The 23,961-nt window shown below is 46.5% G+C and overlaps 1 protein-coding gene across 1 annotated transcript in view; it reads right to left on the reverse strand.

Annotated features, from left to right (window-relative positions):
• The window catches only part of LOC124805653 (juvenile hormone esterase-like), a 65,409-nt gene that overhangs the window by 10,790 nt on the left and 30,658 nt on the right, over nt 1-23,961 (reverse strand). The window contains exon 4 of the mRNA XM_047266220.1: nt 4,640-4,860. Coding sequence (XP_047122176.1) covers nt 4,640-4,860 — 221 coding nt within the window. The remainder of the gene's footprint in view (nt 1-4,639; nt 4,861-23,961) is intronic.

The raw sequence follows: 23,961 nt of genomic DNA on the forward strand, positions 1-23,961 counted from the left end.
GTAGCAGGAAAAGTAATCTGGACGTGCTTTTAACCATTTATAAATAGGATACATAAAATTTACCTACCGGTGTTGCTCAAGATAGCAGCATCCTTGCAGGTAATGCATCATTCAGCTAGCAGAAGTTAAAGAGATGCATGCCTATCTGGAGGTAAACGACTGTCAACGGTGTGGAGTATTGTTAAAAGAGAGAGTACTATAAAAGGAAGGATATGTATAGCGGATATTTGTAACTATTACTTTTTAAAAATAGATGAGAAAATGGTGCAAATAGTTCAGAAGAGAAAGCAAAATAGTAGACTGAAGGAGCAATACAGAGGACATTTTGTGAAATAAGAATTAATCTCACACAACCATATGAAATAAGGAAGATAAAGGTGAATGTACAGGGTGTTTCAAAAATGACCGGTATATTTGAAACGGCAATAAAAACTAAACGAGCAGCGATAGAAATACACCGTTTGTTGCAATATGCTTGGGACAACAGTACATTTTCAGGCAGACAAACTTTCGAAATTACAGTAGTTACAATTTTCAACAACAGATGGCGCTGCAAGTGATGTGAAAGATATAGAAGACAACGCAGTCTGTGGGTGCGCCATTCTGTACGTCGTCTTTCTGCTGTAAGCGTGTGCTGTAGACAACATGGTTTATTCCTTAGAACAGAGGATTTTTCTGGTGTTGGAATTCCATAGCCTAGAACACAGTGTTGTTGCAACAAGACGAAGTTTTCAACGGAAGTTTAATGTAACCAAAGGACCGAAAAGCGATACAATAAAGGATCTGTTTGAAAAATTTCAACGGACTTGGAATGTGATGGATGAACGTGCTGGAAAGGTAGGGCGACCGCGTACGGCAACCACAGAGGGCAACGTGCAGCTAGTGCAGCAGGTGATCCAACTGCGGCCTCGGGTTTCCGTTCGCCGTGTTGCAGCTGCGGTCCAAATGACGCCAACGTCCACGTATCGTCTCATGCGCCAGAGTTTACACCTCTATCCATACAAAATTCAAACGCGGCAACCCCTCAGCGGCGCTACCATTGCTGCACGAGAGACATTCGCTAACGATATAGTGCACAGGATTGATGACGGCGATATGCATGTGGGCAGCATTTGGTTTACTGACGAAGCTTATTTTTACCTGGACGGCTTCGTCAATAAACAGAACTGGCGCATATGGGGAACCGAAAAGCCCCATGTTGCAGTCCCATCGTCCCTGCATCCTCAAAAAGTACTGGTCTGGGCCGCCATTTCTTCCAAAGGAATCATTGGCCCATTTTTCAGATCCGAAACGATTACTGCATCACGCTATCTGGACATTCTTCGTGAATTTGTGGCGGCACAAACTGCCTTAGACGACACTGCGAACACCTCGTGGTTTATGCAAGATGGTGCCCGGCCACATCGCACAGCCGACGTCTTTAATTTCCTGAATGAATATTTCGATGATCGTGTGATTGCTTTGGGCTATCCGAAACATACAGGAGGCGGCGTGGATTGGCCTCCCTATTCGCCAGACATAAACCCCTGTGACTTCTTTCTGTGGGGACACTTGAAAGACCAGGTGTACCGCCAGAATCCAGAAACAATTGAACAGCTGAAGCAGTACATCTCATCTGCATGTGAAGCCACTCCGCCAGACACGTTGTCAAAGGTTTCGGGTAATTTCATTCAGAGACTACGCCATATTATTGCTACGCATGGTGGATATGTGGAAAATATCGTACTATAGAGTTTCCCAGACCGCAGCGCCATCTGTTGTTGAAAATTGTAACTACTGTAATTTCGAAAGTTTGTCTGCCTGAAAGTGTACTGTTGTCCCAAGCATATTGCAACAAACGGTGTATTTCTATCGCTGCTCGTTTAGTTTTTATTGCCGTTTCAAATATACCGGTCATTTTTGAAACACCCTGTAAATAGGAGAAGTTCGCATTGGCGTGAGGGCACTGTTTCCAATAAGACACTAAACTGTTGTGTCTCTTCAATATGTAATGTTATTTAATGCATTATTAACTCAGGGCGTTTGCCCAGAAAGAGTGAAATACGCCATTGTTAGGCCTCTCTATAAAAAGAGTGACTCGTCAGATGTCAATGACTATCGCCCGGTGTCACTCCTTACATAGTTTTGTGTACCAATGTGATACCTGGCCAAACACAGTTTGGTTTTCGAAAGGACTATTCTGCTGAGTCAGCAATTTGTACACTAACTGAGTACATAATAAGATCTTTTAATGATAAAACATCACCAATTGCGATCTTCTGTGACTTATCGTAGCCATTTAATTGTGTCAGTCATAATATTTTATTGAGGAAGTCAATTTTTTGTGGAATATGTAGTTCAGCACATACCTGGTTCAGTTCTTATTTAGGAAATAGAATGCAAAAAGTTATCTTAGGCAGTTTGAGTAATACAAACACGGTCACTACGTCACCTGTACTGGGAGGGATTGCAATGGGAGTACCATAGTGTTCGATCACTAACCCACTACTGTTATTGTTTATGTTAACGATCTGCCATTTTATTTGAATCAGAAAGAAGCATTAAAGTAGACCTTTTATAGATGATACAAGCATTGTTGTGAAGCTGAGCAAAGAAGTATTAACAGAGGAAATAGTGTTGCACAAATGGGCTACCTTTAAGCTCTGATAAAACGCTGGGTACGCAGTTTTGTACTGTCAAAAATTGCTCACCTGTTGACCTAGTTTACCAACAAGAAGTAATAAAAAGGTTAGGTATGCTTATGTTAAAAACTTCGACTGTAAAAACCATGTAGTGGACCTGCTAAACGATTAGGTTCGGTTACTTTTGCCAAAAGAATAAACGCCAACTTTGGTATAAAGAAATTGTTAAGTTATATGGCATATTTTCATTCACTGATGTCTTGTGAAATGATATTCTCGGACAATTCTTTATTCAGGCAAAAACGTAACTGGAAACATTAACCACAGCCTCACAGTACGTTTATTCAGTTACGAAAATTTGTTTTCAGCGACACATGTCTCACAGTAACAGAGATATTCACAAGTTTGAATATAGGGAAAAATAATCCCCCTTCCCTTATAATGGATTTAACCTTGCCGCGGAAAGGGATGAAATATGCAGCTATAAAAGTCTTTCACAAGTTACCCATGGAAATAAAATTCCTGACAGATAGCAGAAGTGCTTTTAAATGTGGGTTAAAGAGGTTTCTCCTCAACGACTCCTTCTACACCATAGAGAAATTTATGATCAAAGGTAATGAGTCATTAATAAAGACCTGTAAATGGCCAGCATACGGCTACACATTTTTTTAAAACATTAATTGTAGATAAGTACACTACTGGCCATTAAAATTGCTACACCACGAAGATGACGTGCTACAGATGCGAAATTTAACCGACAGGAAGAAGATGCTGTGATACGCAAATGATTAGCTTTTCAGAGCATTCACACAAGGTTGGCGCCGGTGGCGACACCTACAACGTGCTGACATGAGCAAAGTTTCCAACCGATTTCTCATACACAAACAGCAATTGACCGGCGTTCCCTGGTGAAACGTTGTTGTGATACCTCGTGTAAGGAGGAGAAATGCGTACCATCACGTTTCCGACTTTGATAAAGGTCGGATTGTAGCCTATCGCGATTGCGGTTTATCGTATCGCGACATTGCTGCTCGCGTTGGTCGAGATCCAATGACTGTTAGCAGAACATGTGTTCAGGATGGTAATACGGAACGCCATGCGGTTACCCTTGACGCTGCTGGGTGCACGAATGGCAAAACGTCATTTTTTCGGATGAATCCAGGTTCTGTTTACAGCATCATGATGGTAGCATCTGTGTTTGGCGACATCGCGGTGAACGCACATTGGATGCGTTTATTCGTCATCGCCATACTGGAGTATTAACCGGCGTGAAGGTATGGGGTGCCATTGGTTACACGTCTCAGTCACCTCTTGTTCGCATTGACGGCACTTTGAACAGAGGACGTTACATTTGAGATGTGTTGCGACCCATGGCTCTACCCTTCATTCGATCTCTGCGAAACCCTACATTTCAGCAGGATAATGCACGACCGCATGTTGCAGGTCCTGTGCGGGCCTTTCTGGAACCGAAAATGTTCTACTGCCGCCCTGGCCAGCACATTCTCCAGATCTCTCACCAATTGAAAACGTCTGGTCAATGGTGGCCGAGCAACTGGGTCGTCACAATACGCCAGTCACTACTCTTGATGAACTGTGGTATCGTGTTGAAGCTGCATGGGCAGCTGTACCTGTACACGCCATCCAAGCTGTGTTTGACTCAATGCCCAGACGTATCAGAGGTGGTTGTTCTGGGTACTGATTTCTCAGGATCTATGCATCCAAACTGCGTGAAAATGTAATCACATGTAGTATAATATATTTGTCGAATACCCGTTTATCATCTGCACTTCATCTTGGTGTAGTAATTTTAAAGGCCAGTAGTGTATTTTATATTAGTTCTGTTTACATGCTGCACATTACAAGTCTGTCGTGATTTTGATCTATGGGAAAAGTAATTAATTATAACTGTAACTAACTGTGTATTTATTAATTGTGTGTTTGTTTCGAACATATGGTTCTTCAGCAATTTGCTGATTAAAATGGTATCCATGTTTTGCACTAGGAAACAATTCACTTACGAAATCCGTGAGTGCGATAGAGTCGTCATCGGTGAGGTCTGTGTAGTTGGCGGCGCGAAGGAAGGCAGCCAGCCGCGCGTCGTCGTCGTCAGTGTGGTTATCGCCCCGCGCCTGGAAGCCGAGCGCCTCCGCCATCCGGTACGCCCTCTCGCGGGGTTTGTCTGTCAGCGCCCAGGGTGTCGTTGCTACCCCACTTTCCATGCTCACTCCACTGAAGAGTCCTGCAGAGAAATTTCACCAAAGATAGAACACTCCCACAATGAAACAGAAACGAACTAAGGTAATACTATACTGCTCTGTATTAACTGCTCGGAACATTTTTAAAGGGCTAGACTGTGTTTGTCAGGCTATTGTATCAGAACAGATACCTACCTTTTGAGAACAACAGTCTCTTGAGATCGGCCTCCCTCGGAAAATAGGAGCATACTTTATTTGTCCGAAATTTAAAAATAGAGACGGAGCACAAATCTCTTGATGTAAGAGGAAGTAGGTGTTCGTGAAGGCACCCACCCCAGCATTAACCACAAATGATTTAGGGAAATCGTCAGTATCCTAAATCAGGCTGACCAGAAGGGGTATGATCTACTGCACGTCTAGGCCCTATACGAGTCCAGCTGCGGTGTCCACACTCCAAACCCAGTTTACTCGATATGGCAGTTCATGTTGAGTGAGGAGGAGCAAATGCTGTTTTCAAAAAATTTTCTGGATGTCGTAACGACAACGTCTTGTCGTAACATGAGTCACTTTATTTTATAGCATTTATTGTAATTTCTCATTTAATGTAAAATATTGTGTTTTATATTCAATAGAAATAACAGTTTTGATGTCTTTTTTGAGGATGTAGTGAAATATAGTTAAGAAGGAGAAGTTCAAGAGCCTACTAGCACAATCAGAAGCGACGCTCCTACTCGTTGTCGTTATAGATAGCGATAGCGTCGCGTTGAGGGGGACGTACAGGAAATTCAGTTTTCAGTTTATTTTTTATTTATTATTAGAACTCATGGACAGTAAGTTCCCAAAGTTTCAATGCTGAAATCGCACCCGAATGCCCGAAAAATAATTAATTCTTGGACGCGACCTTCCTAACACGCCTACTTTTTGAAGCAAAAACGAATCTGTGGATTACTTTCAAGCAAACTTGGACAGCTTACATCTAGAAGGCTGTGATATTTACTCTTTGGTTTTATAGATCATCTGTGACAGTGTTCTGTATCTTAGAAACAGTAACAGACCAACTCCTATGTTTATGGAGAAGCAATTTTTGTTTTGCCCCTTCATACTGACGGAGATTTATGTAAGTGTATCGTGGTAAGGCTGTCAGGCAGAACCTATCCATTGTAAGTGGCATGAAAAGTGCAGTATGAGCTACATATTTCCGCATGGTGTCAACAGATGAACATCCCGGTGTTCATCGGTGCCACGTTAGTTGGTGTAAATACACTACTGGTTATTAAAATTGCTACACCACGAAGATGACGTGCTACAGACACGAAATTTAACTGACAGGAAGAAGATGCTGTGATACGCAAATGATTAGCTTTTCAGAGCATTCACACAAGGTTGGCGCAGGTGGTGACACCTACAACGTGCTGACAGGAGGAAAGTTTCCAACCGATTTCTCATACACAAACAGCAGTTGACAGCGTTGCCAGGTGAAACGTTGTTGTGATGCCTCGTGTAAGGAGGAGAAATGCGTACCATCACGTTTCCGACTTTGATAAAGGTCGGATTGTAGTCTATCGCGATTGCTGTTTATCGAATCACGACATTGCTGCTCGCGTTGGTCGAGATCCAATGACTGTTAGCAGAATATGGAATCGGTGGGTTCAGGAGGGTAATATGGAACGCCGTGCTGGATCCCGACGGCCTCGTATCATTAGCAGTCGAGATGACAGGCATCTTACCGGCATGACTGTAACGAATCGTGCAGCCACGTCTCGATCCCTGAGCCAACTGATGGGAACGTTTGCAAGACAACAATCATCTGCACGAACAGTTCCACGACGTTTGGAGCAGCATGGACTATCAGGTCGGAGACCATGGCTGCAGCTACCCTTGACGCTGCATCACAGACACTAGCGCCTGCGATGGTGTACTCAACGACGAACCTGGGTGCACGAATGGCAAAACGTCATTTTTTCGGATGAATCCAGGTTGTGTTTACAGCATCATGATGGTCGCAACCGTGTTTGGCGACATTGCAGTGAACGCACATTGGAAGCGTGTATTCGTCATCTGGCGTATCACCCGGCGTGATGGTATGGGGTGCCACTCGTTACACGTCTCGGTCACCTCTTGTTCACATTGACGGCACTTTGAACAGAGGACGTTACATTTGAGATGTGTTGCGACCCGTGGCTCTACCCTTCATTCGATCCCTACGAAACCCTACATTTCAGCACGATAATGCACGACCGCATGTTGCATGTCCTGTACGGGCCTTTCAGGATACAGAAAATGTTCGAGTGCTGCCCTGGCCAGCACATTTTCCAGATTTCTCGCCAATTGAAAACGTCTGGTCAATGGTGGCCGAACAACTGTCTCGTCACAATACGCCAGTCACTACTCTTGATGAACTGTGGTGTCGTGTTGAAGCTGCATGGGCAGCTGTACCTGTACACGCCATCCAAGCTGTGTTTGACTCAATGCCCAGGCGTATCAAGGCCCTTATTACGGCCATAGGTGGTTGTTCTGGGTACTGATTTCTCAGGATCTATGCATCCAAATAGCGTGAAAATGCAATCACATGTCAGTTGTAGTATAATACATTTGTCCAATGAATACCCGTTTATCATCTGCATTTCTTCTTGGTGTAGCAATTTTAATGGCCAGTAGTGTATCTGCAGGCTCAGAGGGATGGCAAGGAGAGGGTTAAAAGTTGTATTCTGGATGTCGTCAAACACACTTACTGGTTTGTGGTCGTTCTTGAACTTCTAAAAAACCTAGAATCCAAATGAGTAAATTCATTCATACCGAAACGATGCCCTAAAACCACATTTTCAAGTGCTACGGTTGTCAGAATTGTAACTTATGATGCAATTCTAGTGCTTAATGATGGAAATGTAGGGAGGAAGAAGGTACTGTCTGTCCACGATAAACTGACGGTTGGCGCGATGGCTGGCGGGAACGGCCGTGCCCCCGCATTATGGATGTTTAGGGGTGAGGAGCGGTGAGGGGAAGGCAGTGTCGGCCGCTGGGTGCAGTGCCGGAACCACTAACCTAGTTTTGCGCCTGACACGAAATGGGAGGCTGCACTCGCGGAAATATTGCCAGCTTAGGTGGCACTTCTGTCGAATGGGAAATCATGTAATTTGTTGCTCGAGAGTTTTACCTGTAACTAATGTGTTATTTATGTATTGGTTTTACAGAGAGTACTCTACTACATTGGCTCCTTACTTAGATTTCATTTATCGCGAATCTCTTGCCCAACGTAAAGTCCCGAGCGACTGGAAAAAATCGCAGGTGACGCCTGTATATAAGAAGGGTAGAAGGACGGATCCTCAAAATTACAGACCAATATCCTTAACATCGGTTTGTTGCAGGATTCTTGAACATATTCTCAATTCGAATATAAAGAATTTCATTGAGACAGAGAAGTTGCTGTCCCTGAATCAGCACGGCTTTAGAAAGCATCGGTCCTGCGAAACGCAACTCGCCCTTTTTTCACATGATATCTTGCGAACCATCGATGATGGGTGTCAGACGGATGCCATATTCCTTGACTTCCGGAAAGAGTTTGACTCGTGCCCCACTGCAGACTCCTAACTAAGGTACGAGCATATGGGATTGGTTCCCAAATATGTGAGTGGCTCGAAGACTTCTTAACCAATAGAACCCAGTACGTTGTCCTCGATGGTGAGTGTTCATCGGAGGTGAGGGTATCATCTGGAGTGCCCCAGGGAAGTGTGGTAGGTCCGCTGTTGTTTTCTATCTACATAAATGATCTTTTGAATAGGGTGGATAGCAATGTGCGGCTGTTTTCTGATGATGCTGTGGTGTACTGGAAGGTGTCTTCGTTGACTGTAGGGGGATACAAGATGACTTGGACAGGATTTGTGATTGGTGTAAAGAATGGCAGCTAATTCTAAATATAGATAAATGTAAATCAATGGAGATGAATAGGAAAAAGAATCCTCTAATATTTGAATACTCCATTAGTAGTGTAGCGCTTGACAGTCACGTCGATTAAATATTTGGGCGTAACATTGCAGAGCGATATGAAGTGGGACAAGCATGTAATGGCAGTTGTCTGCTGAAACATTGTTGTGATGCGTCGTGTAAGGAGGAGAAATGTGTACCATCACGTTTCCGACTTTGAAAAAGGTCGGATTGTAGCCTATCACGATTGCAGTTTATCGTATCGCGACCTTGGCTGCTCGCGTTGGTCGAGATCGAATGACTGTTAGCAGAATATGGAATCGGTGGCTTCAGGAGGGTAATACGGAACGCCGTGCTGGATCCCAACGGCCTTGTATCACTAGCAGTCGAGATGACAGGCGTCTTATCCACATGGCTGTAACGGATCGTGCAGCCACGTCTCGATCCCTGAGTCAGCAGATCGGGACGATAGCAAGACAACAACCATCTGCGCGAGCAGTACGCCGACGTTTGCAGCAGCATGGACTATCAGCTCGGAGACCATGGCTGCGGTTATCTTGACACTGCATCACAGAGAGGAGCACCTGTGATGGTGTACTCAACGACGAACCTGGGTGCACGAATGGCAAAACATCATTTTTTCGGATGAATCCAGGTTCTGTTTACAGCATCATGATGGTCGCATCCGTGTTTGGCGACATCGCGGTGAACGCACATTCGAAGCGTGTATTCGTCATGGCCATGCTAGCGTATCACCCAGCGTGATGGTGTGGGGTGCCATTGGTTACACGTGTCGGTCACTTATTGTTCGCACTGACGGCACTTCGAACAGTGGAAGTTACATTTCAGATGTGTTACGACACGTGGCTCTACCCTTCATTCGATCTCTGTGAAACCCTACATTTCAGCAGGATAATGCACGACCGCATGTTGCAGGTCCTGTACGGGCCTTTCTGGATACAGAAAATGTACGGCTGCTGCCCTGGCCAGCACATTCTCCGGATCTCTCACCAATTGAAAACGTCTGGTCAATGGTGGCCGAGCAACTGGCTCATCACAATACACCAGTCACTACTTTGGATGAACTGTGGTATCGTGTTGAAGCTGCATGGACAGCTGTACCTGTACACGCCATCCAAGCTGTGTTTGACTCAATGCCCAGGCGTATCAAGGCTATTATTACGGCCAGAGGTGGTTGTTGTGGGTACTGATTTCTCAGGATCTATGCACCCAAATTGCGTGAAAATGTAATCAAATGTCAGTTCTAGTATAATATATTTGTCCAATGAATACCCGTTTATCATCTCATTTCTTCTTGGTATAACAATTTTAATGGCCAGTAGTGTAGAAAGACAGTTGCAGAAGATGGATGAAATACACTGACGGAAAAAACCGCAAGCCAAGTAGGAGTTATGCCACATAAACGAAAATTGGTAGGCGGATTTCTACGTCTGACAGATTATGTCTATTTGAATTTCGCGCCAGTTGCATAAGAGTGGCCCTAGTAGCGCAACTATGAGGATGCAAATCGGGTTTGCTTTAAAAAGGTGTTGTAACGGTCGTGAGTGTTAGTTACCTTTGAGATTGGCCGTAGTGAGTTGATGATAGCTAAAGATGCCTTTAAGATGTGGAAGATGATATTATCAACACCTCACTGAGTTAAACGAGGTCGTGTGTTAGGGCTACGAGAAGCTGGATGTTCCTTCTACGGTATTGCAGAATGACTTGACAGGAATGTAGCCATGTATATGACTGCAGGCAGCTGTGGTCACGAGAATGTAGGCCCGCAAGAACACCAGGCTCCGGACGACCACGTGGCACTACCGAGAGGAGGGAAGACCAACGTGTTTGGCGTATGACTCTGGCGCATCGTACTGCGTCTGAAGCAGCAAGCGGAGCGCCAGTTGGCACCACAGTGACACAACAAAGTGCTACAAATCGATTACTTCAATGGCAGTTCCGAGCTAGGAGCCCCTTACCGTACATTCCACTGGCACTGAATCACGGCCATTTGCGAGTTTAGTGGCTTCATTGGACGGCAGGGTGGCGGTATGCTGCGTTTACTGATGAAAGTTGGTTCTGCCTCGGTGTCAATGATAGCCTTGTGTTGGTTAGAAGGAGGACAGATGATAGTCTACACCCACTCTGTCTGCGTGCTACACGCACTGGACCTACACCTGGAGTTATGGTTTGAGTTGGGATTTCGTATGACAACAGGAGAGTCTAGTGGTCATCCCCAAGCATCCTGACTGCAAAATTATACGTTAGTCTGGTGATTTGATGATTCTGAAAGATTACCGTCAAACCTCCTTGCCTAGGGACGCCAGATGAAAGTTGATGTAGTCAAGCCCTGAATGAAAATTGCGCAACGGATAACTGGGGAGGGGAGCTTGAGAGCGCTACCTAGAGAGTGTGCCCTTTCTGTACGATACTAGGCAAGGGGCTGGAGGGCTCACGCGCTGATGTGTGGGTCCCTGCATTCTATATATTTTATTTTAAATGAATTCCTTTAACTTGACTTCTTTGTGATTTTTAAGGTATGTTAAAGATTGATGACAATTGGTTACCTATTTATTTTAAACATTATCACTCGACTTTATAGCGATTGCAGCAACTGCTCCAGTTTACAAACACTACAATTTTACAACTTATAGCTGGGGTATATTATATACTAATCTGCACGCACATTTCTACGGGCAAGACGGAATTGCGTTGGCCAAATGTATACCACCAAAGTCTCCCAATATTTTGCATGGGACATCCACTATGTGAGGAGGATAACGGACAAACTGGGGACCAGATGCATTAACACAGGGGGTCAAATTTCAGAAATTAAACGAGAACATTCATTTCCTTACACAATCCGAATCTGGAAATAACAGAATTAGTACAAATGTTCAAATACCTCTCTTCCATGCGTGAGCATTGAGACAGACGCACTGAGGGCACGTCTGCTCACTTACCCGTCTTCTGTAACTCTCCAGGAATATGGCGGGCACCCGGAGGTCTTCCTGGACCCCGGTGGAGGGGATGGTCGAACCACTTTGCCGTGACCAACCTCTCCACCGCAAATCTTGTAACACTGGAACGTCTTTGACTTTTACCTGCCTGTGATGTCTCTCTGATCCCCTACCCAGGAGTAAGGTTGGCACTACTATTCTACAGAACTACTTCCCAACTAAGATTTGGCAACGCTTTACGGGAAGGTGTGCGGAGGATTAGGAAAGTTCATGTGCAGATTCACATTCAAGTACAAGAAATGCATAACACACGTCACATATAAATACGTATTATGAAGCCTGACACTTTTCTTCCCACCCGTCCACATGGATTCTGTTGCACCCGCGGCCGGCCACGTCGTACAATAAAATTGGCGGCAGGGCCGCCTCTGTTTGTATTTCTCGGTGCAAGCGAGCAGCGAAACCTGCTGCTTATAGAGCGGAAACTACTGTACCGTTTCAATTCGACCTGTTGTGCTGTCATTCATGAACAGCATTCCACGTTTTTTTCCCCCTAAAGGATAACTCTCGTTCACATGTTGCTGTTGTAACCCACCCAGCATGCTCCACAGAGTGTCGATATGTTGCCTTGACCCGCAAGATCACCAAAACTGTCTCCAATCGAGCAACATAGGACGACAACCCTAGCGTTGTGTCATGACAATACCATCCACAAATTTCTTTTTGTGATAACACGTGTATACCGTGTAACATAGACTTTCGGGCTATAAAGCATCTCCTGAAAAAATTGTATCGAATTTGTACACCAGAGGGATATAATATAGGGAGCATATACTGAAAGCCACTAAAACAAATCGTTTTACTTTTTAAAGAGTTTCTTTCTAACAAAGATATCAGTTATTTCAAACAATATGGCCTATTTAATACAAAAATGTTTCAAACTCAGACGAAATTTCTGATGGAGGTGTTCCGAAAGACCAGAACGAGAATTTGAAGATATCCACATACAACCAAATTTGTTATGACAAGAACACTCCTGCAAAAGTGATAGTAAATCCACATATTAATAAAGTCATTGAATAAACATTCAGTTTTCCAGATACTGCTCCTGACTTGCCCACCAATTTGGCCTACCATTCAGAAAAAGTAAGCTTATAAATGTAATTAATGGGCATACTTACAAATGTATAGCTCAGTGTTACGATCTCATTCACAAGCTTAACTAAAATACTATATTAAAGCCTGAAGTAATGCATTTTCTAGCCATTTTTCATTCCCCCCCAGGGGCTCAGCATTCATTTGCTGAGTACGGGCTTGGCGACCCCGGGGTCCTGAGCTGGGGACTGGTCAGCGCCGCCAGTCTCCTGTCACCGTAAACCCTGGACATGCTTCAGCGACCACCGCATGGCGCAGCGGTGGAATGTTGTATGCTGCGGGGAATGGTAATCTTGGCTTGACCGCCTGGATTGCGAGGAAGGTAAACCTCTATAAAAACCCCTCAATCTTATGGTGTGCTGCGCGCCTATAAGATGCATGGCTGTTGGGGTGGAACAGTCGCAAGCGGGCAACCTCTGGGGCACCTGCCGCACCCCAGTTGTATAAGGCTTACTCAGGCACGCGGGGCTCTGTCTGAGCGGACCTTTAGTTCCCTAGCTGCTCGTGGGACCACAATGGACCCTTCGACCTCTACGTTTCCCCCTACCAGTGGATTGGGTGGGCCACTGGTAGGAAAACACACCCAATCGAAAAAGCGACTTCGTGCTGCGAGTCCTCCAGCGCCTGGTGTTACTAGAGATTTATCAGACTGTCGTAACAGAGCACATGCTGATATCCAGAATGTGTTTTTGATTGTCAAACGGAAGGAAGGTAGCTTTGAGAGAGTTTCTCCCTTTTACATCCACAGGGGTCTTGAGGGAATTGCAGGAACACTGAAATCTGTGAAGCGTCTGCGCAATGGGACTCTGTTAGTTGAAACTTCTAGTTCCCGTCAAGTCACTTCTCTTAGGAAAGCAACCTGTCTCGGAGAGTACGCTATCGAGATCGAGCTCCACTCCACTTTGAACTATAGTAAGGGTGTTGTGACATGTAGGGACTTGGTGGATATCCCCAAGGACGAGTTGAAATCTGAGTGGGCTGACGAAGGTATTGTCGACGTGCAGCATATTATGAAACGAGTCGATGGGGACCTAGTCAAATCCGACTCGTTTATTCTCACGTTCAATCGCCCGAGACTCCCAGAGCATGTTAAAGCGGGTTTCTTACGTTTGCCAGTACGGCCATATTTCCCCAACCCAATGCGCTGTTTTAAATGTCAGCGCTTTGGGCATACTACGTTGGGGTGCAATGGGATAGCCACTTGTGGTAAATGTGGTCAGCCTGCCCATGAAGGAGCCGATTGTTCATCGCCTGTGAAGTGCGTGAATTGCTCTGGGAGTCACCCTGTCTGGAGCCGGGTCTGCCCCATCTATATCGAGGAACGGAAGATACAGGAGATCAAAACATCTAAGCGCATCCCCTATGGTGAGGCCAAGAAGCTCTTTAAGGCCATGCAGCCTCCTGTGTTTACAACATCTTTCGCTTCCACTCTGCAGAAACCGGTACAGTTGGCCACTGTTGCTACACAAACGGAGGTTGCTAGTGTCAGCACTAATACCTGCATTTGCCAGTGCACTTGTGCTGCTGCGGTTGTTTTGCAACCTGCAGCTCTCCCCACAACATCGGACAAGGCCGTGGTTGCTGACATTGGGGTACTTCCTGCACCTCCCCATATGGCACCTTCTGCCCAGGCGAGTAAAGCTCCAACTGTTGACAAGGTTCTGCATTCTAAGCCCCCCAAGACGAAGACGCCAAAGGTGAAGGTTTTGCCACCTGAGGAGACTAGTCACGGTCAGTCCGATGATGATGCCATCGTACTATCTGACATCTCCCTTGGGTCGCCATCGGAGCTGATGGACATTGATGTCGACCGGGGGCGATCTTCTCGCCCCAGGAATAAATCTCCGGCCAGTACGGGCTCTCCTCCAAAGCACAGGGGCAGGGTGAAAATTCAGCCACCCTGATCACTGGCTCCCATATTACAGTGGAACCTGAATGGGTTCAGGACGCATGTGGCCGAATTACAACTCCTTGTACGTGAGCGCCCCTTGTGCTTATGTCTCCAAGAGACACATTTCCGGGCCACTGATGCTCCTTCTTTACGGGGCTATACCGTGTATCGAAAAGATGATCTGATGGGGGAAAGGGCAAAGGGTGGTGTTGCAGTTTTTGTCCATGACATGCACCACTCATCTGAGCTCCCTCTCGTTACGGACTTGCAAGCGGTTGCAGTTGACCTTCTTGCGGGGCAGAGGCTCACAATCTGTTCCGTTTACTTACCGCCTCAGGACGCCATAGACTCTGAGGCTCTCACAGACCTTATTACCCAACTCCCCCGCCCATTTCTCCTTCTGGGGGACTTCAATGCTCATAATGTCTTATGGGGCTCTACGACTACTTGCCCCAGGGGTCGCATTCTGGAAAGCCTCATGGCACCCGAAGAACTGTGCATCCTCAACTCTGGTGCTCCCACTCATTTCTGTACTGCTTCTGGGTCGTCGTCAGCTATTGACCTTTCCTTTTGCTCTCCAGCACTCGCGGATTCTGCTCTGTGGGAGGTTGCCGCTGACCTCCATTCTAGTGACCACTTCCCCATTTGGATTCGCCTCCTAGATGAGACTGTGGCATTACCAGTGCCGCCCAGGTGGAACCTCTGCAGAGCTGACTGGACACTTTTCAGCGATTTAGCTGTTTTGGAACACCGTGCCAGCGTCCACGAATGGGTCGACCATGTTACAGCCGTGATCTCCCATGCTGCTGAATTGTCGATCCCACGGTCCTCAAGTCATCCCAAGAGGCGCCTTGTCCCTTGGTGGACCACTGAGTGCCGCTCAGCCATCCGAGCCCGCCGTGCAGCTCTGCGCCGCTTCAAGTGCCGTCCCTCAGCTGACAATCTTGCGGCCTTTCGGGTGGCAAGGGCCAAGGCGCGGCGAGTGATTAAAGAGAGCAAACGACGGTCATGGCAATCGTTCCTGAACTCCATCTCCCGCTCCACTAGTTCAACAAAAGTGTGGGAAGCCATCAGGAGGATCTCCGGGAAACGCAGCCAACTACCTGTCACGGCATTGCTGCATCAGGGTAGTCTACTCACGGCGCCGAGAGACATTGCCCAGACACTGGCCACGTATTTTGCCGAATCTACTGCCACTATGAACTGTGATCCAGATTTCTGCCGCTACCGCACTGCTATCGAGAGGGATCACTTGGACTTCCGGTCTCCGAATTCTGAACCCTACAACTGCCCCTTCACAATGTGGGAACTGGATTCGGCGCTGTCTGTGGCTCATGATACTGCACCAGGTGCTGATCAAATCCTGTACAGCATGCTGCAGCACTTGTTGCTGCCATCCATGGAAGTACTCCTGAATTGTTTTAATATGATATGGTCATCCGGCACGTTCCCTGACTCGTGGAGGGAGGCGATTTTGGTTCCCCTCCTCAAACCGGGAAAGGACCGAATGCATCCCAGTAGTTATCGGAGTATTGCTTTGACGAGCTGTGTCGGGAAGACATTGGAACGCATGGTCAACCGTCGCCTGGTTTGGCTGCTCGAGACCAGGCAGCTCCTTAGCCACTCTCAGTGTGGCTTTCGGAGATGTCGTTCAACTATAGACAACTTGACCCTGCTTGAGGCGGTCATCCAGCAGGCCTTCTTACGTAACCAGCATTGTCTAGGTGTATTCTTTGACATTAATAAGGCGTATGACACTACTTGGCGCCGCCTTATCCTCAATCAACTCCATCAGTGGGGCTTTCGTGGCCATCTCCCCATCTTCATTCGGTCCTTTCTTTCCCGCCGCGTCTTTCGATATCGGGTTGGTAATGTGCTATCTGATTTGTACGTACAGGAGAATGGTGTTCCTCAGGGAAGCGTTTTAAGTGTCACCCTCTTTGCCGTCGCCATTAACAGTATCACGTCCACAATCCGGAGTCCTGCCCAGTGCTCCTTGTTTGTGGACGATTTTGCTGTTTTCTGTTCTTCCTCCAGTCTTGTCACTGCTAGTCGGCAGCTGCAGCTTACGATAAAGCGATTAGAGGCATGGAATGCGAAGACGGGTTTTACCTTTTCTGCAGACAAATGTGTGTGTGTTCGTTTTAATCGTTCTCGACGTGCTTTTACCTCCCCTGAATTGCGTCTGAGGGGCACCATTCTTCATTTTAGAGACACTGTGAGGTTCCTGGGCCTCACTTTTGATTCCAAGTTGTCGTGGTTGCCGCACCTTAAAGACCTCAAGGTGCGGGCCCTGAAGGCGCTGAATATTTTGAAGTGTTTGAGCCATCGGTCCTGGGGAGCAGATCGGGCGCGTCTGCTGCAGTTTTATAGGGCTTTCGTCCGGTCGCGTCTTGACTATGGATGCACTGTGTATGGGTCAGCGAGGCCTTCGTATCTGAAGATTCTTGACGCAGTACACCATGAGGGTATCAGGCTGGCCACTGGTGCCTTCCGTACCAGTCCCATCCCCAGCCTGTGTGCTGAGGCAGGGGAACCGCCGCTCGCCATCCGGCGGAAACTCCTCATGGTGCGACGAGTGTGTCAATTCCTTGCCTGTCCTCCCTCCCCTGCATACCCTACTGTTGCCCGACCCCCTATGGAACGTCTTTTTTCCAGTCGTCCAAGGGCAACGAGACCATTTGGGATTCGTGCCAAGCATTTGCTTGAGTCCCTTGGTGTGGAGCGTGTGGCACCCCAACTCCAGGGTTTTACCCGCCTGCCTCCCTGGTTGCTCCAGAGGCCCAGCGTCCTTTTAGACTTGTCAGAGTACCAGAGGAGCTGCACTCCAGCGTTTGTTTTTACCTCCTTATTTTACGATATTTTAAACCAGCATCCTGACCATGTACCAGTATTTACGGATGGCTCTAAACAGGGGGACTCTGTAGGTTGTGCTGTGGTTTTCCCTGATCGAGTCATCAAATTACGGCTTCCTGCAGCGTTTACCATCTTTGATGCCGAATTGTTTGCGATCTTGCGGGCATTGGAGCAGATGAGATGTGTTCCCAGTCTTAAGTTTCTCATCTGTTCTGACTCTCTGAGTGCCCTTCAGACCATGCAACACTTGTACCCAGCGGATACGGTCGTCCAGAACATCCATGATGCCCTACTCCACCTGCAACGGCAGGGGAAGGAGGTTTCTTTCTGCTGGGTGCCGGGGCACGTGGGTATTAGGGGAAACGAACTGGCGGATGTGGCTGCCAAAGATGCATGTTCCCTCCCTCACGTTGTTGAATGTGCCGTCCCCCTCCATGCTGTTACCTCCCTTTTGCGTTCTCGTGTTATGCGTCAATGGGAAGAGGAGTGGCTGGCAGTTAGTGAAAATAAGCTGCGACTGGTCAAGGCCACCACGCGGCCATGGCGTACGTCCTACCAGTCATGCAGGCGGGATGAGGTTCTCCTCACCCGCCTCCGCATCGGGCACAGTCCCTTAACGCACGGTTTTTTACTCCGGCGGGAGGACCCCCCAATCTGTAGTGCTTGTGGCGTCCAGATAACTGTGCGCCACATTTTACTTGACTGTCCTTTATTCTCTGACCAGAGGGCGGTGGTTTCCTTGCCACCGGATTTGCCCTCTATTTTGCAAGACGACGCAACGACTGTGGTTAAGGTCTTACGGTTTTGTGTCCTGTCCAATTTGTTGCCTCGGATTTTAGGGAGAGGATTTTAATGTGCTGCTGGGTGACTGGTTCACCCAGGTTTTAGGTAAGAGGTCCGCCAGTCACGATTACCTACTTGTTTCCCTTCAATTTCTGTTCTCTTTTCCTTGTGTTTCCTTTCCTTTTTAGTGCGTTTCTTCTCCTCTTGTTTTGCCTCTGTATGTGAGGATTTGTAACTGCGTCAGGTCTGTGTCTTTTAGCCGTTCTCCTTGTTCGCTGTCCGTCTTCGTCTCTTCTCCGCATGTGTTCCTGTTTCTATGCGTTTGGGCGCTGATGACCACGCTGTTTAGCGCCCGAAAACCTCAACCCACACACACACACACACACCATTTTTCATTCGTGCTCAGGTCTGAATCCTGATTAGTTCGTTATTGTTTTAGGTTCTGATCGATATCAATCAAAGATATGAGACCTAAATGTCCTAAAATCTCACTGGGGGAATAAGAAAACTTTTATGACACCATTTTACATTGGCCTACTGCAGAGGCAGAACGTGCTGTGGAGTTTGTTTATGAGGACTGGTTAGCTCCTACCATGATGAATCTGCATAGCTGATTATTTTATATTTTTAGTTATCTTGTATTAGCAGTGCAGCCTACAGCTGATTAAAATTCATCCTAATTCTAAAAACAATGGTTTCGTTACAAAATCCTAAAACAAGAATTATGCCATGTAATAGGTTTTCTTCTCTCTTTTACTGTCTAAAATAGAAAACAAATCTTTCATTCTGTTTGCAGCAATGTTAAAATGGCTAAAATAATTTTGCTTTAGTACTACATTTAGAAAAATTATGGCAGTCAGTAAAAAAACGTTTAAGCTGCTGTTGCACAGCTTTTTGCCAAAACTGACAAACTTGATGCTTGACTATTCTTTGTAAAAAACAGTTCAGAGCCAAAAACATTGGAACCACAGACATCAGAGACACATACACTAAAATCTTCAACACAGCCATCTTTTGAAGTTGAGGTAATTAGCTTAAATAAAAGTTTTTATATGTTGGAAAAGTGATTGAAGTTTAAGAATGTGTAATCATTGGACTCTGTGCAAAGATACTTCTTGATGAGGAAAATGCCTGCAATAATAATAATAATAATAATAAACATCAACATAAATCTGGGAACCTTATGCAGCAATATGTGTGTGTGTGTGTGTCTATGTAGAAATACAATCAAATATATATAAATATACAGTCAGACATATGACTATATAGCAATACAGTCATATATAAGTGACTGTATAGCGTCATTTGGTTTCTAGATTATGTTGAAGAGTTGAAAATACAACTTGGGAGTAATGATAACACGCTTCTTTTAAATAAGCAGCCATAGAAGTTCTTAGAAAATGATAAACTTGTCAATTGGTCTAGGGATGAGACGTCCCTGATGGCAAATTTAATTATAACTCTTATATCTGTGATACAAAGTAAGAGAATGTGGGCGATGCACGTAAAGTTATGATCGCTAACAGTTTGTTGGTCATAACGATTAACGACATCTTTTCAAGTTCTGAACAGCTATTAATCCATTTTGCTAAAGCATCAGCATAAGTCATAGCTTTTACATTTCCATAGTTAAAAGATATGGAGATTGGTTTTGAAAACCTGCATTTCTAGAGAAGATTTAAATATCAAACAAGGGAAAATCCAGGATGGAATGTGACACTATTAGAAAAGGAAAGTTGCTACTCACCATATAGCGGAGATGCTGAGTCGCGATAGGCACAACAAAAACTTTCCCTGCAATACATTCCATGTTCCTGTAACCTTACTGGCCTCAACCTTCGTTAGTCACTGTCCTCATCCATTCAGCCCCCTTCCTGTTCCCATACCAGCACTACACAGCCGTAATTTCGCCACCACACCCAATCTTTTAATTTCTTTTTATTTCTCTCCTTTCCGCTACTTACCCCCCCCCCCCCCCCCAACTTCTCTCCTGCCCTCCATCTAAGCTGCAGCACTTCACTGTCCGCACCCCACCATACTGTGTCTCCCCTCCCCACCCCAGCCTCCTTCTTACCCCAACCCAGTCGCCATTCGCATCACGCACTGGTGCTGCTGCTCGTAGTGTGGTTTCAGTTATCTGAGACTTGTGAGGTAATGGGCGAGTTGTGGCGCCCTGAAAATATTAATACACTCCTGGAAATTGAAATAAGAACACCGTGAATTCATTGTCCCAGGAAGGGGAAACTTTATTGACACATTCCTGAGGTCAGATACATCACATGATCACACTGACAGAACCACAGGCACATAGACACAGGCAACAGAGCATGCACAATGTCGGCACTAGTACAGTGTATATCCACCTTTCGCAGCAATGCAGGCTGCTATTCTCCCATGGAGACGATCGTAGAGATGCTGGATGTAGTCCTGTGGAACGGCTTGCCATGCCATTTCCACCTGGCGCCTCAGTTGGACCAGCGTTCGTGCTGGACGTGCAGACCGCGTGAGACGACGCTTCATCCAGTCCCAAACATGCTCAATGGGGGACAGATCCGGAGATCTTGCTGGCCAGGGTAGTTGACTTACACCTTCTAGAGCACGTTGGGTGGCACGGGATACATGCGGGCGTGCATTGTCCTGTTGGAACAGCAAGTTCCCTTGCCGGTCTAGGAATGGTAGAACGATGGGTTCGATGACGGTTTGGATGTACCGTGCACTATTCAGTGTCCCCTCGACGATCACCAGTGGTGTACGGCCAGTGTAGGAGATCGCTCCCCACACCATGATGCTGGGTGTTGGCCCTGTGTGCCTCGGTCGTATGCAGTCCTGATTGTGGCGCTCACCTGCACGGCGCCAAACACGCATACGACCATCATTGGCACCAAGGCAGAAGCGACTCTCATCGCTGAAGACGACACGTCTCCATTCGTCCCTCCATTCACGCCTGTCGCGACACCACTGGAGGCGGGCTGCACGATGTTGGGGCGTGAGCGGAAGACGGCCTAACGGTGTGCGGGACCATAACCCAGCTTCATGGAGGCGGTTGCGAATGGTCCTCGCCGATACCCCAGGAGCAACAGTGTCCCTAATTTGCTGGGAAGTGGCGGTGCGGTCCCCTACGGCACTGCGTAGGATCCTACGGTTTTGGCGTGCATCCGTGCGTCGCTGCGGTCCGGTCCCAGGTCGACGGGCACGTGCACCTTCCGCCGACCACTGGCGACAACATCGATGTACTGTGGAGACCTCACGCCCCACGTGTTGAGCAATTCGGCGGTACGTCCACCCGGCCTCCCGCATGCCCACTATACGCCCTCGCTCAAAGTCCGTCAACTGCACATACGGTTCACGTCCACGCTGTCGCGGCATGCTACCAGTGTTAAAGACTGCGATGGAGCTCCGTATGCCACGGCAAACTGGCTGACACTGACGGCGGCGGTGCACAAATGCTGCGCAGATAGCGCCATTCGACGGCCAACACCGCGGTTCCTGGTGTGTCCGCTGTGCCGTGCGTGTGATCATTGCTTGTACAGCCCTCTCGCAGTGTCCGGAGCAAGTATGGTGGGTCTGACACACCGGTGTCAATGTGTTCTTTTTTCCATTTCCAGGAGTGTAGTTCGGAGTTGGTGTGGCCGCACAGGCCTTTCGGCGGGCCGCGGCTCGTCGGCTGCCACGTGGTGCCGAGCATCCGACAGTGCAAGAGGGGTAGCCCCAGCGCGTGGTCCAGGCCGACCGCGTGGCTGGGAATTCCATGTCGACGCGGTGTCGAGGACTGTGCTTTGTGTTGATGAAGGAGACGTGTATGCCGGGAGTGCCAAAGATGGTGGACTTCATGAAACCATAATAGCAGACATTTCACAGTTCATGTAGAAAATAATAATATCCAGGGGAGTCATGATACCTTAATAGGAAACATGTACATTACCATTATTTACACGACGGTTCTGATGGGGTAATCAGATTTTAGATATCTTTATTGGTTTAAAGTTTAGTATCTGACTGTCAATTATACAAGTAACACCCACCAACGAGTTTCCAAAATCTAAAAGGCTCATCCGATTTTGTCGATCGACGTGTGTTTAGAAAGCTGTTACTGTAAAGCTAAATTGGTATGAATTGCAGGCATGTAACTTGAATAGCACATGAGTTATTGGAGGTCAAAGTGGTCGATTACTATTAATTGCGTCAGGCCGTAAGTACTCCACAGTTACACGAAAAAACGGTAGCAGCATGCTTATAAATATATCTATTTACCTTTGTCTTTATTTATATCCAATATATACTATTCATGAAGAAATTGGTCAAATATTTACTCTGTTACAAAGCACGGAGGCATTAGGCTACTGGCCTACTTTTTGTTTCGATTCCTTTGATATACGTTTATTAATTTGTTTATATACTTAATAATGTGAGTTAGAGCGTGTTTATGGTCCAGCCATAGGAATATTTATTTAATTTCAAGTTATTTAAATGTAAATCCAGTATTTAGTATGTGTTTCAATATGTTTGTGAGTGTGCATTGGCTTGAAGACATGGCGGGAACGCTATAGCCAATCACAGTGCTCGTTAATGGGGAGACTGGATGGAAGTGAGGGAGGAGCACTGGTTCGCACAGGACACAAGCTGAGTGCTGGACCAGACATGGGGGGTATTGAACAGGACTGCGCGGCGTACGGTCGCACAGGACTCTAGAGGGCTGGACGGCAAGCAGCGACGTATGGTCGCAGGAAGGACTCGGAGAGTGGAGCAGTTTGCGCGTGATCGCGGGAGACAGAAATAATTCCTAGTGCCGACTTGTGCACTTGTGAGATTTCCGTGGCTTCTGCAGTGAAGACGTAGTACGCGTTTGGAAGGGAATATCTCACGAGCTATGTTGTTGTTTATAACTAATTACGTGAAGTAGTAATGTTTCCTTGTTATTCAACTTATATTTGCTGTACCATCGACACCAATAAGTGTTGTACAGTAATAAATGGGATTCTTAAAGGTTCAAATGGTTCAAATGGCTCTAAGCACTATGGGACTTAACATCTGAGGTCATCAGTCCCCTAGACTTAGAACTAATTAAACCTAACTAACCTTAAGGACATCACACACATCCATGCCCGAGGCAGGATTCGAACCTGCGACTGTAGCAACAGCGCGGTTCCGGACTGAAGCGCCTAGAACCGCTCGGCCACAACGGTCGGCTATTTTTAAAGGTACTTCTGCCATCGTACTCATAATTTAAAGTACCTGCAGATTTTATTTAATTGCAGTCTTTCATTTATGAATTTCTATGTCACATTCAAAATTCGCAATTGCCGAGTGATAGGAACCTTCGACCATTCGATTCAAGTGTTTATTCATATTTTTTACTGTAGACTCAGCAGTATTTGACCTGTAATGTGGCAACTACGTATACCAGCCCCTAGACAACGAAACCAGCCACAACTTTTCATATTTCAACTCTGAGGGTACGTAGTTGAGGGCCACTCATCACATTTCCAATTCGAAAGCCCGAAGACTGCAGACGTGTGTGCAAGTTGCGTTTGTGTGAGTGAGTGTGTGCATGTGTGTACCGCTATACGAAGATTTAAATA

Source organism: Schistocerca piceifrons, chromosome 7 (genome assembly GCF_021461385.2).
Source record: "Schistocerca piceifrons isolate TAMUIC-IGC-003096 chromosome 7, iqSchPice1.1, whole genome shotgun sequence".
Classification (NCBI taxonomy): Eukaryota; Metazoa; Arthropoda; class Insecta; order Orthoptera; family Acrididae; genus Schistocerca; species Schistocerca piceifrons.